Below are 17068 nucleotides of genomic sequence, written 5' to 3'. Positions count from 1 at the left end.
TGCTGGCCCTGCACAGGATAGCCCCAAGAATCCCTCCGTGTGCCTTCACACTTGGGGCTAACACCCTGAGAACAAGCCCCAGAGGCGGGGCTGTGATCTTTCTGGTGAGCCCTGTGCACGTGTGGTCACACACAGCTGTGCAGAGCCACTGGACATCCCACTTCGCAGCAGGAACATTGGATCAGGACGAGACCCCACTTGTGGATCGTGGCACTGCTCAAGATCTCTATAACAAACGAGGATGAATTCTAAAAAAACCCTCTAGGACTGACAGGCTTTTGTTACTTCAGAAAGACACGAGCAGTTGGAGGAGGAAGTAAAGTGAAATTCCCTCCATCCTCAGTGTTCACACCCTCTCTGGTTCAGTGACACACTGGAGTTCAACCTCACAATGCCAGAAAGGAAATTTGATTCCTTGCCTGAAGTATAGAAGCAGAGAAAAGTTGTCACCAATTCTTTAGACTTCATGTAACTTAAGGATCTCCTGCATTTTCAGGTGACTGGTGTCCTGACAATCTGTATATGCTGTTTATCACAATCCACTTAAGTAGTGTTTATGAAGAATTTAGTGACATTTTATTGTGTCTCTGAGGCTGCTTTGAGACTTTCTGGCTCAGTGGGACATAGAAATCCCCTGCTTGTGGCTGCAAGTCACACCTGGGTTTCACTGGGTGCTCCCATGGCATCTTCACATCAGTGGTCATAAGAGTCAAATCTTTTTACATGGAAATGTAAATTAAAAAAACAGGAAATACACAAAACTTGGAAACCAAAGCTGGTGCTATGGTGTTAAAGAAAGAACTGAGGTACTTTGAGAGCTCCCTGAGACATGTGTGGCATCTGTCTCAAGGAAGGAAAGCAAAAAGAGCTGGTTTGGTTTTCCTATAACAACATAATTTTGCCTTCCAAGAGTAGATATTTTTTCTCTGATGGCACAATTATTGAAGCATGTTATTGAAGCATGTTGGGAAACATTCTGAAACGTCACTAAGCCAGGACCATATTCAGAAACTCTCAATTAACTTCATGGCTGCTTGAGCCAGTCTGCTCCTGCCTAAGATACACAGCCCCAAACCTGAGCACCTTCCTATTTCAACACTATTCAATTTGTGCCTTTCCACTGACCACTTTTTAGCCATCACTTAATATAAAAAATACAACAGCTCCAGAAGAACAACCCACAGACCTGCTCTAAGCGCTGGATTTGAGTAGGCAGAAGTGTCTGAAGGTTGGAGGAACTGAGTGTAGTGGGACGTGACAATGCAGCTGGAGACAGAAATGATATTTGAGAGATACTGGAGGGAGTGAACACAACACAAAGATCTGTGCAAAGGACACAACAGCTCAAACACAGAGACTTGGGATCCAGACAGGAGAACTGAACAGGCTGTTGGGCATCATTCCCTGCCCTGAATTCTGGGAGCAAGTGAAGGTATCTGAGTAAATTTCTATCTTGCTGTATATACTTATCAGAAGACAAGGTAAGATAAGGTTGGGATGGAAATAGAGGTGGCTAGAGAGTTCCCCCAGAGCAGCAGTATCAAGGAGTTTCCAGCTGGGAACACTCCCAGCCATGATGTTGGTACTCAGCCCATGATTACAGTATGGAAAACCATTTGTGAAGAGTTTAGGAACTGGAATTTGGCATGGGAGAGGATAGAATTAGACCCAGATAGAAAGGAGAGTGTCAAGAGGCAGAAATACTCACTCAGTGCACAAGAGGGGTGGTGCAGGCAGAGGATTTTAGGGTAGGGGAGAGAAGAGGAGGGAAAGGAGATGTGGCAGCAGAAGCTGGAGCAGAAGGGAGCCACTGCCTGCCTCGGGGTAAAATCTGCAGTGACAGGGCTGAGAAAATGGGGGGAAGGATGAGAGGGTGTGAAAGCAGTCCTGAATGATGGACAAGATCTTGTTCTCATTCAGCTCAGGAGGGTTCTTGGGGCGGTTTGCAGTGTGACAGCTGTCAACAGAGAGCTGGGGAAGAAAGATGAGAATTTACAAAGTTTGTGTGGAAAGATTGATGGTAAAGCTAAAATTCAAGCAGTGGGGAAGAAGGAGAAAAGGAGTCTTGACATCATTTTTCTCCTGTGTGTACAGAGTGAACAAAATGAAACAGAAGTTGATGCTAATAGTCTTAATCTACTTTTTCTATTGCAGAAGTGGGTATTGTTTCTCACAATACAACCACTGGAAAAATCAGTAAAATCACTGCATTGTAAGAGACGAAACACTTCACACCAGAGGGGAGACAATTAGCACTCCCAAGCTGAATAGGTTTAATTGCACATGCGTTGTGCTGCTGCTTCAGGTCAAAACTGTGCCCAGATTCATCCTAGTACCAGCTCAGGAGCAGTGTCATGCTTGGGTTTGATTCAAATACAAAATAATTAAGACAACTATTGATGGTTTTACACACAACATAATTCATTATATAATAAATACAAGTAAGTTAATCAGCATTAGGACCACTGGTCTCACAATGATCTTTAAGACCCACTAAGCCACCCAGCTCCTGTGCTGATCAGACACTTCATCACCTGCCAGCATTGGTGCCAGTTTCTGTTGAACAGTCAGTGCCACCACCTTGCAGGGATAACTTCCCATTTTATGCTCTCTGCTTTGTTGAAATCCCTCTCAATGGCTGACTTTTCAGACCTAGTTTTGGATTAAAAGGTGCAATTCATTTTTCTCTCTCTGGTTCCAATATATTTCCCTCTGAACAGTAACAACCAGTCTATAAGAAAGTTTTTAATTGCCAAATGCCTGGAGAGAGAGGGTAAAATGTGGCAGGAACAGAGGAGGAGAAGATGCTCAAAGTTGCTGTGCTTGGCACTAGTTACTTTCTTTGCCCATGTCTCCTGCAGCACAGGGGAGGTAATAAACATGCTCTAAAGCAAGGAAGAGTTTGATAAGCAGTCCTGTCCCCTGCACACCCCCTGCTCCTGCTGATCCTGCTAGCAGCATTTGCCTCAGCTCTGGAATGCCAGCCACTGAAATGTGTTGTGAAGTCATCCCTGCGCTGAACTCAGCAGGCAATCTGTCACTGAATTCATTTCTGCCAAGATTCCAATCCAGGCTTGTACTTGGGATCCTGATAGACCCTCAAATAAATATTATTCATTAGTCATCATTATTTTTTACTGTTGATATGCAGAAGGTTGTGGAGCCTTGCAGTTGGATTTCTGCATAGTCCACTGGAAAATCTGTTTGATTATAGTGTTTATCTTGGCAGTGAGGTTCATCTTCGTTGCAGGCTGAGGTTAAAGCCTCAGATTTTGTCAAAAACCCAAAGCAAAAGTGAAGCTGACTCCCCTGAAGCTCAGAGCAGACAAATCCTCACCAAAGAGAGCAGCTAGGGGTCTGGGACTGACTCTGGATTCACATCCCAGAACACCAATAAGCCAGGTCTTGGGCTCTGAGTGGTTGTCCCAGCTTCAGCATCCTCTGTGTCAGAGCAACTGACTGCTGGGGCTTGTGCCTGACCCCCTAAATCTGCTCAGGGCCAGGGAAGTCACGGTGCCAAACCTGAGTTACCTTCTCCCCATGCATGAAACATGCCCAGCTCCAGCCCTGCTCTGAACTGCTGGCAGCCAGGAAGCAATTAAAGCTCCTGCTCCTGCCAGATGATTGAGTGCTTGCAGACACAGATTCCTGAGAAAGGATAATAGAGAAAGTGCCTTAGCAGAGTATTTGTGCCTTCATAGGAAATGAATATGGATGTAATTAAGAAAAGCTGATTTAAGTGGAACTGTAAAGCCAAGGACATAAAATGAAAAATTCTCAGTAAATGTCAAGTCAGTGTTTTGTGGTGGCCAAAACAAGGCAAGGAGAGTATTGCAATGGTATTAAGGAACTGAGAATTAAAATGCCACTATATAAATCCCTAGTACATGAATATTTAGGACATTATATGGAGTTCCAGCACCTGATCCCCAAAGATTATAGAAGTGCTGTTCCACTATAGTCTGTTACTAACATTTTGAGAACAGCAAGATCACAAGACTTTCTTTTGCTAGGAAAAGCCAAATGGTTTCCGTGGTGTGTGTGGTGAAATGTGTGTGTGTGTAGATCCCACCAAGGCAGGAAAGCCTGGATGTTCCTAATGCTTCCCCTGCCCATGGGATCCACGGATTAGTTCCTTCAGAGGGGCTTCCTGCAAGCAGGTGGGTGCAGACTGAGATCAGTTTTCCTTCTTTCAGGCACTCTTGTGCTGTCTGCCCATGTCCTGATGCCATGGAGCTCTTGGGTTTATTCCTTTATAGCACTTTTTTTCCTGATAAATCCATTACCTTTAAGCATAGTGAGAAATTTCACCTATTTACCTAAAACCTGACTGTTGCCCTGTCACATTTCAATCTTTCACAGACTGCAGTACACAAAATACTCCTGTATTATGACCCTGACTGGTGTGTGAAAGCACCTTCCTCCAAACGTGATCTCATCAATAAATGAAGGAATTTTACCAGGTAATTTTCATCATTAAAAAAGTAGCCATGAACCTTCTAAAAGCTGAACGCCAATTCACAGCAGTCAGATGATGAATAATTCATACACTGGACTTCAGTTATATATCCCTACATAAAAATGAGGAAAAGATGAACTTCATGAGGCTTAATTTGCATTCCAGCAAATGATCTGCATTATGTAGATTAAAAAAAAATATCTAAACCCTCATTATTTGGTCATTAAAAACTGTGTAACTATTTTTAACTTAAAATAATGCTTTTTGCCATGAAATCTCCAAATGAGATATAAATAGATAAAACCTATTAACTGCATATTTCACTGGCCCTTAAATCCAGAAATGTATTTCTGTATATATTATTGCTCTGATTAGTCTGCAGCAAATGAAATTGTATGTAATTTTCTGGAAAAGTCCGGGCAAATGTCACAACATGTACAGTTCAGTCATTGTGATCCAGTTACATGAGGATTCAAAACCTGCATCTTTTATTATTTTAAAGCAAATTCCATCTGTAGCATTTGGACAGTCAGCAAAGGAGAAGCTATCAGAATCTGTACTACCCCACTAGAGAACAGAGGACTAGCTCCAAAGCAGTCCACTAGAAAATAACCTTTATTGCAAGTTTTGTTGAATTATTTTTATCAATGTGATGACTGTGAAATATAAATTTATCATTTATCTACAGACTTTCTAAATTTTTTTCTAACATTAACACCTAGTGTGCTAAAGGAATGTAGACAAACATGAGCAAAACAAGCAGCATTTTTAAGATACTTGTTGCTTCCCCTGTCACACCATTAATTTTCTGATCCAGGTGTCCACAAATTCCATAGGTATCCACAAAAAAAAAAAGGACATATTTTTTATATATATATATAAAGCCGTTATTGGAAAAATCTCATTCTTGTCCCAAATGCAACTTAATTACAAGAGCTTCATAATTTCTGAGTTCTGGCCATGAAACAAAAACTTGCATTGCTCTGTCTGTACTTCCTCCCTCAGGATCTGGAGCAAATACAGACTTACCTTGCTAACTGGTACTTGACATAAGGAAAAAATCTGCAGTGTCTTCCCTGACTGAATGGGGTCTTCTGTTCCCCTAAACCTGGGGAGGTCCCATTTCACAGACTCTAAATAGGTTTAGTTTCTAAAGAAGGGAAGGAAAGAGACTCGTCTGCTTTTGGACAAACACACAGAATACAAAATTATTCCACACATATGGTTCCCTTTCCTATCCAAAGGATATTCCTTCTTCCCAGTCTAGGCACAAACACTGAACTTTGATTTCCTCTTAAACTGCCCCAGCCATGAGCAGTTCTTTGGATCTGCTTCATGACAATGTCTACATGTGCTGAGGGAAAGAAAGGACACTCATTAGTATCTATTTAAATTAATATCTACAAACCACAGGACAAAGACAGGATACATTCCAGGGGTTTTTGTCCTTGCTCAGCTTTATTTCAAAATTATCCTTAGGTTCTGCTGAATAATGATTCATTTCCAAATGCAAAAGATCATTTAGCTTTGTGTTCTTTATTAAGACAATTATTCTTACAAAAATAGAAAAGCATTAGCCTTTATTAACTTTTAGTTTAACATACAGTCCATTTCTGTTGGAAGGAGCATTCTGGGCTGCAGAATGTTTGATTTATTGTTGGTGGTTGTTTAATTGTTAGGTCATAGCAGGTCTTCTGGCCACCACACAAATTATCAAGCTTTTGCCATTATGTTTAAATCTACACAGACATCAGAAAATGTTTGTCTAGCAATTACTTTAGGATGAACTCTCAGGTTGTAGCAAACAAGGTCAAGAGCCCCTTTAGGAAGGAGACAATTTCATTGCCTCCCAGTTTGGATTCTCCGTAGACACGGTCCACAAACGAGATGGGAACCTGTTGAAACAAGCAGAATTGGTTTTGAGGTTCAAAACCGAAACCATCAGAAATTCTGGGGACAAAAGAAGGGCCTTTGAGCTGGAGCTTGCTCAGGCACGGGGAGGAGGCAAGCACCAGGCTGGCTCCTTTGTGGCAGCTCTCACCGGGGCCTTTAGTGGTGCCCCATAGCTGGGGAGCATGGAATTACCTGGTTTATCACCTTTCAAGCTGATCCAAAGACATTACTCATGGCTGGATGATCCAGCCAGGCAGAGCAAACTAACAGCTCACAAAGCCTGCAGCATTTCCTTGTCAGCCAGACTCAGAGCCTTTGAGTCAGTGCCTCAGGAAGCACAAATCTGCCCCCAGCACAGAACAGCTCAACCTCACCCTGCCTGGGAGATGACTTCAGAACATGGCAGTGCCTATTTTTATCAGTCCATGACAAGACATGTTTTTATCAGCCTTTGGCCATTTTATAGATTATTTGCAGCATTTACGGGCATTTAACACATTAATTTTGGTCTCCTTCACAAAGTGACACTGTCCAGATGAACTCACTGCTCATGAGATGTTGGGAATGTTTTGCTTTCACTCTTCCGAGCACACACCAGGGACACGTGACAGGACATTCTGCCAACCCCATGTTAGAATTGTCAACCATTTCTATAATGTTTGTCTGCAAAACTGAAATACTTCAGGAACTAAAATAAAGAATTGCAATTGCAATAGGCACTAAAAAATTGGCTTGGTGTTTTGCTGGCAGTGTCAAGAGTGGCAGTGGCAAGAGGAACACACAAATCCCCAGCCCCTTGCACATGTGCCAGAGGGTCTCTCACAATTCCAGCAGGTCAGGCCAAGACAGAAAAGAGCCCAGGACAAGACGGGAAGAAGATGCCCAGAAAGGCAGGCAGAGAGACTCAGCAATGACTCTGCTGTCTCAGCAGTGTCACCTTGATGGTCCCAGCAACAATCCTGGCAACTTCACCCAGCTGGGCTACAGGAAATGGGCAGAAGTCACTGAGTATGGAGCCAGGGCAGGATGGCAGGATGGCATTTCCTGACCAGGATGAAGAATAGTTAATATCTCATCTAATGAGGGGACTCCAGTGTTACCCTTCAGCACAGGAATTGAGCACTGAGTTGTTTCTGTACCTCTGCCTTCCCTGCACAAGAGGTTCCCTCACTGGCCTCACAGGCAGCATTTCCCAGGGCTCTATTCCATGTGCTGGAGGACACTGCACACCTGGTGAAGGACAGCAGAACAGGAGAGATGTGCATGCAGCTCTTCAGGTACAGCCTGTGTCAGTTCTCATCAGCCATTTACTCCTTTTAAACTGGCACAGCTCAATCTCAATTCTCAGCTTTGCTGAAGAAATATTTTTCCCTGGGATGCTGTTCCACAAGCAAAAAAGGTGGGAGAAAAAAGCTGCTTTGTTGGGAGGAAATGCTCTACCCTGTGTCAATGGAGAAATGCCACACGTGAAGTTTAGAGAGAGAAGTACAAGCACCAGAATTCTCTGACAATTCATAGTCCTGGAAACGAGGATGAAGAACTGGCTCTGAAATTCTCCTGCAGAGAGATTCCCAGTGAAGCATCTTTAAAGATGCAGCAAGAGCAATTCAATGAAATAAAAAAGGCAGCAGACTGCTGGAGACAGAGAATCTAACAATTGCATGGGGTTTTTTCATTGACTGTAGACAGCACATTCATGGAGTTTAGAAGCAGAAAGTTGTGAGAGCTGAAAGTTGTGAAAGTTGGAAAATAACAAGGTGATAGTTGACAGAGAACAAATCTGAAATAGAATCAGGCTGCTGGAAAAATGAAATTATTTGTAAAATCTTGAGATGTCTGTACAATAGGAAGCAGGGAAGAAAAGGCTCAGAGCAGCTTTGTGGTGTATTTTGACTTCTTTCCCTCCTTTGAAGAACCTTGTAAAATTGTGTGCTGCTGAAGGAATGGCAACAGGAAGAGAGGAAGGATCTGAGAAGCCAGGGGAATAAACAACTGCACGTCAGGTCTGGCACTCACCTGACAAAGCTGGAAAAATAGAACTCTACACATGTAACTTCTCTATTAAATTGAAAATCCTGGCTGCTTTTTGGAAGTACCCAGAAGTCAGGTGTCTGTGTGTCCCTTGGGAGGGAGGCCCAGTGCACTTCTCCCAGCCTGCCCCATACCTCTCCAACGGTGAATCCCAGCTGCCTAGCCCGGACAATCATCTCCATCTGGAAGACGTATCCTTTAGAAACACACTTCTCCATCAGCTTCTGTAAGACTTCTTTTCTGTACAACCTGTAAACATTCCAAAGAAATAAAGCCTGAAGCCCAATTGCTGGAATTTAGAAATCCAGACAGTGTGTAGGAATCTGAACTGCAATCACTCAGCTCATTACTATTTATAAAACTCCCTAACGAGGTCATGGGAGCAGCAGTTCTTGCAATCTAATCCACTTCCACCCTTTCCAAACAGATTTCACAGTCCTCAGAAAAGAACATCTGTTCTTACTCCAGTTCCTTGTCCAGCAGTTTCTGAACTTCCAATAAACGTTAGGAATTGCAGACCCCTACCTGAAACTCCCTGTTAGATCTGATGCCCCTGGTCTCAGCAAGACCTGAGTCAGAAAATTGGCTCCACGACTGTGAAAGAAAACATCGATGTCAGAGGTGTTTAGTACAAAAAGATGGGCACTTACTCCAGCCCTAAAAACCAGGAACAATCCAAATCCACCTGCAGATCAGACTGTAACACAGCTTGTGCTCCAGTCTCTTTGCAGGATAAATAAATCAACGTGAACGTCTGCCTGTTCTCTGGGAGGGCCAGGAGCATTCCAGCTGTGCAGGCTGAGGGTGTCCCTCACACCTGCCAGGTCTCAGAGGCAGCTTGTTCCCTGGCTGGTGGAGCTGGATGTGTGTCCCAGCCTGAGGCCACTGTTCCAACCCATTTTCCAAGCCCACCTGTGTCATTCCAGTCCTTCTTGGTGGATTTGAACCAAAGAACTGGCCAGTGGCGGGTGCTTCTGGTATTTAGTGTGACTCTGCAGTGCCAGCAGGTACAGCAGTTCTGAGTTCAGAGTACTTGGAATTATTATTTGCAAGTAACAAATTTCTGTGTGAAGAGCTGAAAAGTACTAACCTGATTAACTTTCTTTTCAAATCCCAGCCATACACTCCTCCATTTCCTTTATATCTTGTTCCAGATACAATATCGAAATTGCCTTCTTGCTGCTTTCTATAAACAATTGGTTTTATCAAAAAAAGTGGAGGAATGTTTCAAAGTTCAAATTTCAAAGCAAGAACAATCACTCTTTCAGTACAAAATCTGTATTTTACAAACTTCTGAACAAATAAGAAGAGAGGAAAGCAATAGTTAGGGTGGCTATGAGCATTATTCAAACACCTGTTGATTGTTCTCTTATGAAGAGCTACTTCAGGGAATCTAATCATTATCTTTTACCCACTATGGCATAGAATTTCATAGGCTGCCTCATAAATAATTTATAAAGATCAACTTCCATACTATAATCGGCACCTACCTGATAAACTCAGGAATAAATTTTGGCTGAAATGAAAGAAAGACAGGTCAGAAGAAAGGGCGGGGGTAAAATAAGAGCAAGCACTGAGAACTGAGTTACAAGAGACTGTGCCCACAGTACACGGAACGCAGCCTTACATGGTGGGAGAGGTCAGCATCCATAATGACGATGAAATTCCCAGTGGCATACTTCATTCCATGAATGTAAGCAGTGCCTGATGGACACAGAAACAATTGCCCTCACTCTTTTAACACAGAAATGCACAGAGAAACTTCACTGGAGGATGGGCCACTACTTGAGATGTCTTGCACACTGACATTTGTGAAAGCACAGCCTGAGGAAACAGACTGGGCTCCAAATCATCACCGATCCTTCACAGCCCCATCCTGGGCTCCGTGGGTGCAGGGCACGACCCAGGAGCTGGTCCGAGGTTCTGGGAAACCTTTTAGAAACACACCGGGATTTTTATGTGCATTTTTAAAGCGTGTTTGCTTACAAACAACTGGATGAAAATGTGTTTCTGCTTTTGGGCTTTACTGTGATTTTTTTTCTGGACCTTAATACACTGGATCAATCAAAGTATACAGCAGATTCTTTTATTTACTTTTACTGATCGGAGTTTAAAAAGGACTTACCCAGGCCCAACTTCCTTGCTCTGGGTCTCAGAAGCTACAGGAGATATAAAAAACAGATAAATTACTTGCTTCACAGTTTTAAAAAAGACTCTGATATTTCTTATATCAGACTCTGATATTTCTTAATCTTCATAAATGCAACTTAGTCCAGAAATACTTTAAAAACTTGGCATTTATGCAGTAACAGACTGAAAAAGTATCTGACTGCCACTAAGTAAATGACAGCATCTTGTATATAACTAAGTGTTATGCAGTAATATATTACATGGTTTAAAAAAACCCAAAAACTCCTTTCTTGAGGAATGCAATGAGACAGATTAAAAATAAATCATAAACCCAGCCCAGCTTTTATCTTTCCAATTTCCTTACTCCTGCAGTCAATTAAAATGAAATTAAATCTTATGCAAAGCCCATCTTTCCCTCAGGCCTGCACCAAGTACAGCAACACTCACCAGTCATTGCTCAGGAGCACACAGCAACCACCAAGGATTGACAACGCTTTGCAAACAATTCATCATCTTGCATGTTTGGTCAGAATGAACTATCCTGAGCTTACACTTGTCTCAAGTGTACAACAACTTGTGTAAGGATGTGAAGAAAGGGCAGAATCCAGGGAATCCCTCCCAGCTCCCAAGGACTTACAGTACTTTCCAATACAAAAAAGATAGAAAAAAAAAAAAATTACCCAATACACAACTCACTATTTTATCTGATCCATATATTTTTTCCAGTTGCTGAGCAACTTCCTGTGTCCCATCCGGGCTTCCATCATCTACGATGATAATTTCAAAGTCGATCCCACTGAAAGGAGAACGATTTCCCCCTGAGCAGGCGGCGCTGCCCAGGCAGGTTCGGGGTGCCCATCCCTGCAGGTGTCCCGGGAAGGGCTGCAGGCGGCACTGAGGCTCTGTGCTGGGCATGGGGCACGGCTTGGACGGGACCTTCTGGGAGGCATTCCCAGCCGAGCGCCGTGTGACACAGGAACACCTGGGTCACTTTATGGCCGCGCCACTCCCAGCCCTACAGACACAGCCGCCACCCCGCAACCCTGCCCAAACCCCGCACCGGGAGCGTTCCTCCCGCTCCGCGCCCCGGCCCCCCGCGGCTCTGCGCCCGGCTGCGGTGCCCGCGGTACCTGTCGCTGAAGGTGCGCGCCAGCAGCCACACGACGAGGGGCAGGTTGTCGCGCTCGTTGTAGGTGGGCAGCAGCACGGAGACGCGGCCGGGGCCCCGCGCCGCCATGGCGGCAGTGACGCGGCGCCGCGCCGGAAGCGGCGGGGCCGGCGGCGGCGGCGGCGGCGGCCATGGCGGGGGCAGCGGCGGCGCGGCTGCGGGCCGAGATCCGCCGGCGGGAGCGCGAGCTGCGCGGGCTGCGCGAGCGGCTGGCGGCCGAGCTGGCGCGGGGGGACACGGCCGAGCAGGAGGAGGACGGAGAGCGGGAGCGGGACGAGGGAGCCTGCGGCGTGCGGCAGCCCTCGGCGGCCGAGCCGGCGCGGGGGCACGCGGGGGATGCCGAGGATGAGGACGGAGCCCGCGGGCTGCGGGAGCGGCTGGCGGCCGAGCTGGCGCGGGGGGACTCGGGGGATGCCGACGAGGAGGATGAGGACGATGATGAGGAGGAGGAGGAGGAGGAAGGAGCCCTCGGCTTCCCCGCGGAGCTGCCGCCGCTGCCGGCGCGGTCGGCGCTGAGCGCGGCGGAGATCCTGCGCTACAGCCGGCAGCTGGTGCTGCCCGAGCTGGGCGTGCGCGGGCAGCTGCGCCTGGCGCGGAGCTCCGTGCTCGTGGTGGGCTGCGGCGGGCTGGGCTGTCCGCTGGCGCAGTACCTGGCGGCGGCCGGCGTGGGCCGCCTGGGGCTGGTGGATCACGACGTGGTGGAGACGAGCAACCTGCAGCGGCAGGTGCTGCACGGCGAGGCGCGGCGCGGGCGGCCCAAGGCGCGCTCGGCGGCCGCGGCGCTGCGGCGGCTGAACTCGGCCGTGCAGTACGTGCCGTACCGCGGGGCGCTGCGGCCGCGCTCCGCGCTGCGCCTCGTGCGCCAGTACGACATCGTGGCCGACTGCTCCGACAACGTCCCCACCCGCTACCTGGTCAGCGATGCCTGCGTGCTGGCCGGCAAGCCGCTGGTGTCCGGCAGCGCCCTGCGCCTCGAGGGGCAGCTCGTGGTGTACAACTACGGCGGCGGGCCCTGCTACCGCTGCCTGTTCCCCGAGCCGCCGCCGCCCGACGCCGTCACCAACTGCGCCGATGGCGGCGTGCTCGGCGTCGTCCCCGGCATCATCGGCTGCCTGCAGGCGCTGGAGGTGCTCAAGATCGCCTCGGGCATGGGCTGCTCCTTCCACCGCTACATGCTGATGTTCGATGCCCTCGAGGGGACGTTCCGCAACATCAAGCTGCGGCCGAAGAAAGCGGACTGTGCCGTGTGCGGCGACAACCCCAGCGTCACCCGCCTGCAGGATTACGAGGCGTTCTGCGGCTCCTCTGCCACGGACAAGTGCAGGACTCTGCAGCTGCTGCCCGGCGGGGACAGGATCTCCGTGCGGCAGTACAAGGAGCTGCTGGATGCGCGGGTCCCGCACGTGCTGCTGGATGTCCGGCCGCAGGTGGAGGTGGAGATCTGCCGCCTGCCGCACGCTCTCCACATCCCGCTGAGGAAGCTGGAGGAGAAAGATGAAGAATCTCTGCAGCGTTTACAAAAAAGAATTTGCGAAGAAAAGCAGAGAACTGATGGCCAAACCTCTCTCCCTGTATACGTTGTTTGCAAGTTAGGAAATGATTCCCAGAAGGCTGTAAAAATTCTGCAGGAGTTACCTGCCAAAGAATTTGGTGCTGTGTCAGCTAAGGATATTAAAGGGGGGCTCATGGCTTGGGCCGCTAAAATTGACTCCACGTTTCCTCAGTACTAGAATTTTAAATGGTGAAAAAAACCACATATTTTCAGAGTAAGTTCTGTAGGGTTCCATCTCCTCTGTGTAATGGCTATATCACGTGGAAAAAACAGATACCATACTGCTTTTTTATGTAACCTTTTTTTCCTAAGAAAAATGCTTATTTTTGTAGCTGTCTGATTATTTTTATAAATATGTAAATCTGTCCATGAAAGTGGAAAGAAATGTGTTCCTTGGTTATGATTTAATAGTAAAAGCTTGGCATAACTACTGACTTGTGCACGTGATGATTGAGAATATCCTAATTAGCAATTGTAACCTGGAAAACAACAAAACAGGGGAATCATGTTATTACTCAGTCTCTGGACTGCTTAACAAATTGAAACAGTGCATGAAATGAATAAAAAATAATTACTGTTAATCTCTAGCTGGTCTGTAGCACTATTAATCTGTCCCAGGGAATTGCCAGGACAGCACTAATGAGACCATGGTGGTCAACACCTTTCAGTTCTCTGTAGAAGCCGTGTGTATTTATGGACTAGAAGAGCACCAGGGTGTTAAGAACTTCCAGAGCCATCCATCCTCATTTGTTGGATGGCAAAGCAGTGGATTCCCCAGCTTGAATAGAGAAACTGAGGTTAACTGTTAATAAGGCATAAGTTTGACCCCGGAAAGTTGGTAAAACAGACAGAAAATGCTTTTATCAGTGCTTAGAAGATTTCAGAGTTTGAGCGATAATGAGGAGGTGAGAGAGGAAAAAAATAGGTGTTTATCCTCCCTCCTGCAAGGACAAAGACCTGTTTCCTGACTTTTCTCCCTGTTGCTGTGGCAGTGGCACCTCCCCAGTTGGATTTCCTCGCTGGCATGAAGAGCTCTGCACATCTGGGGAGTGTCTGTACTTAACTGAATGAAAAGAAAGAAATAAATAGCTTCTCAACAGAGCTGCTTGAGGCCTCATCACCTCAGCATAGTAATTATCTCCTTATATTAATTAAAGTATGGATTTCTTTACTTCCTGAGGAGGAAAAAAAAAAAACACCTGTCATGACTAATCTTCACATTGTACCGGGGGAAAAAAAAAGGAAGAGTGCCATTATAATTAGTAGTTGAAAAGTGTGTTTTGGTAAAGTAAATTTGAGAACAGCCACACTCCCAGCTGCATTATAACGTGGTTTGGTTCTAGCAAGGGCAGTCTCGTGAAGGAGCAGCAGTGAATTTGTAAACAGAGAGTCAGATCCTGCACTTTAGAGGACAATGAAAACATGAAAGGCCAGGACTTAAAGTCAACTTCAGTGTTTGTGGTGCGTGCCCAAGAGTCATTGGGTTGTGGAGGCACAGCTCAGTCACAATGTCTGGATTCTGGGGTTTCCTCTCTTGGGAATTAGAAACCAGGGGGATTTGTTTGAAATGCCTGACCTGGGTTGAAATTTTTCTTTCTTCATTCTAATGTCAAGAATAAACTGAAATGGAAAAGGCAGCAGTAGCAGTAATTCTGTAATACCCGCAGTGGGTGCTGTGTCACACGTCCCTCTGCCCTCACAAAGGGATTCCCTTTCAGTCATTCCAAGCAAGGTGAACCCAAGGATTTGGGGAGAAGGGAAAAACTCTTTGATTCTAAATCTGTGTGTAGAAATTGTGTGTGAAGTGTATTCCCTTGTTCCAAGATTGTTTTGCCTACGTGTTCTCCTGGCAGTGCAGTTCTTGGCAGTGCTGGACTCTTTGAAGAGAGGCTGAACAATCGAGGATCATAAAATCATAACTAAGCCCAAACCATTCTTATTATTGCTGGCTTATCTTTTGTTTTGACGTGCTTTAATTCTTGAATTCCAAACATGTAGTGGTTTTTATGTTCACTGGGAGAAATTCTACTTAAAAATTCTAAGAGAAGCACTAAAACTTTATGATTTGTTTTGCTGCCAAAGCACTGGTGAAAGGTTGGGGTGTGTGGACATTGTGAATGAAGAGAAGCTGCTTTGGCCAGGGGGCTCTGAACGTGGCTGGGCTCTGTTATCAGGAGGGATGAGGTCAGGGCAAGATCTTGCCTTTGCCCTTGATGTCATGGGATTGCATTTTCTAATAAAAACTTAACTGTTCAAAACAAAACTTTGCATTAGGTCCTTAGAATAATCCAAGCATAAGTTTATTCTTTTTTTTTTTTTAATGCAAAAGCTTTGAGCTGTCCTTTGTGAAACTACAGAAAGTAATAATGTGAGGGTTTTGTGCTAGGTGGCACTGCAAGTTAACAAACCACAGCACTCCTGAGCTTGAGAGATGCAATTCAAGCTTAGCAAGAGCTGAGGTGTGCATCAAATCCATCATTGTGCAGGTCTTTTGAAAAAAAAGACCAGGGAAATAAAAGAAAATGGAGTTGCATATTAACGTGGGTTAGGGTAGCAAAATTTGGAGCAATGTAAACAACAGGAAAAGGCACAAAAAATTGGTTTGTGGCATTAGTCTTTTGTGGTTTGTGTTGCTTGGTTAAATATAGCAGCCCTGCTGCTTTACCTCACTCTGCAGCTTCAACATCTTGGTGAGGAAATATGTACAGGGCAGGAAAAGAAGCAGAGAAAAGCAGAATAAGGCAAAAGGCAGAGAAGAAATGCAGAGGTTACAAAGTTTTATTCTGCACCCCTCTGGTGCACATCCCTTTTCCCCCAGTCTCTGCTCTGTGTGTGTTATGTTGAAATCTTACTCCAGTGAGCAGGTTCCAAGGAACCAATTTAATAAGGATGTTCTAAAAGCTGTAATAGCTCAAATTCATGGACTGTGGGACTTGGACGAGGCAGTGGGGCATTGCACCTGCTCTGATGGGAGCACTGACAGAGCTGCACCCTCTGTGCTCCCCTGGCAGCAGCAAAGCAACTGGGACACTGCTCTCAACACAGGAAAAGAAAATCACTTCTGTTTGCCCATTCTCCAGGCTTTTAGCATTGACTGTGCTCGTTTGATACCCTTTACAGTATATTTCATGTGATTGATTCAGAGCCAACTGAAATGTATCTGTGTGATGGTGCTGCTTTGCCCTCTTGTTCTTCTCATTGTGAAGTACCTGCAATTCTGGTATTTCATACTCCTGCTAAGAACAAAAAATAGCTGCCCTCCAAACTGATGGCTGTCATGTGAACCTTACCAGAAAAGCAAGCTGATACAAATTCAGTCTAGTCCTGCTGTGGTACAAAGTTTTCCAGCCAGAGAAGAAACCATTCCTAGTCTGCATTAGGGATAATGAAAATGATGGCATCCACTGGGACCCAGAGTCAGGCTACAGCTGCAGCCACAGGCAGCAGGCTGTGAAAGCACCCTGTGCACAGCCCAGCTGCTGCCCTGCTCCCTGGGACCCTCAGCTGGGTGCTGGCTGTCACATTTGCTGCCCTGGCCCTTTGCTGGACTCTCTGGAGGAAGGACCAGCAGTGGGATGTTCCCGGGGCCCTGCTGGGAGAGGAAGCTGTAGTTGGGCTCACAAGGTGTTCGTGCTGTTGCTAGGAGACCGAATCCCTGCTGGTGAGGAAAGGTTATCTCCAAATTTAAAATGGCTCCTTAGCAATTTGATTGGGAAATGAAGTCCCTTAGGCAAATGGGCATTTACCTGCTCAGGAGCAGTGGAAGGAGAATGGAATCACAGGATGGTTTGGGTGGGAAAGGACCTTAAAGCTCATCTCATCCCAACCCACCTTC

At 46.1% G+C, this 17068-nt stretch overlaps 2 protein-coding genes and 1 long non-coding RNA gene across 3 annotated transcripts; 2 read left to right on the top strand and 1 right to left on the bottom strand.

Annotated features, from left to right (window-relative positions):
* The first annotated feature begins 717 nt into the window (after positions 1-717).
* On the top strand, positions 718-3127 carry LOC128816002 (uncharacterized). Its single transcript, XR_008439766.1, has 2 exons — positions 718-1432; positions 2155-3127. It is a non-coding gene; the product is annotated as an uncharacterized LOC128816002 (long non-coding RNA).
* A 2849-nt stretch (positions 3128-5976) lies between these two features.
* Positions 5977-11777, bottom strand: DPM1 (dolichyl-phosphate mannosyltransferase subunit 1, catalytic). The gene is made up of 9 exons (XM_053993213.1): positions 11644-11777; positions 11210-11309; positions 10509-10542; positions 10011-10087; positions 9874-9899; positions 9474-9569; positions 8909-8977; positions 8518-8632; positions 5977-6354 (listed from the first exon to the last, which is right to left on the bottom strand). Exons 1-9 carry the CDS (start codon positions 11748-11750, stop codon positions 6250-6252), a joined length of 729 nt encoding a protein of 242 aa, XP_053849188.1. The 5' UTR covers positions 11751-11777; the 3' UTR covers positions 5977-6249.
* A 35-nt stretch (positions 11778-11812) lies between these two features.
* Positions 11813-13820, top strand: MOCS3 (molybdenum cofactor synthesis 3). The gene has a single exon (XM_053993208.1). The coding sequence runs from the start codon at positions 11813-11815 to the stop codon at positions 13409-13411; it is 1599 nt and encodes a 532-aa protein (XP_053849183.1). The 3' UTR covers positions 13412-13820.
* The last annotated feature ends 3248 nt before the right edge of the window (positions 13821-17068 follow it).

This window comes from Vidua macroura, chromosome 17 (genome assembly GCF_024509145.1).
Source record: "Vidua macroura isolate BioBank_ID:100142 chromosome 17, ASM2450914v1, whole genome shotgun sequence".
NCBI classification, from domain to species: Eukaryota; Metazoa; Chordata; class Aves; order Passeriformes; family Viduidae; genus Vidua; species Vidua macroura.
This window is presented reverse-complemented; position numbering and strand designations above follow the sequence as displayed.

Coding starts and splice junctions, on each gene's coding strand:
- DPM1 (XM_053993213.1), bottom strand. CDS start 11,750: ATGGCGGCGCGGGGCCCCGGCCGCGTCTCCGTGCTGCTGCCCACCTAC. Junction 9,900..10,010: donor ATGCTGACCTCTCCCACCAT/GTAAGGCTGCGT, acceptor CTTTCATTTCAG/CCAAAATTTATTCCTGAGTT. Junction 6,355..8,517: donor TGGGATTCACCGTTGGAGAG/GTATGGGGCAGG, acceptor TTGTTTCAACAG/GTTCCCATCTCGTTTGTGGA.
- MOCS3 (XM_053993208.1), top strand. CDS start 11,813: ATGGCGGGGGCAGCGGCGGCGCGGCTGCGGGCCGAGATCCGCCGGCGG.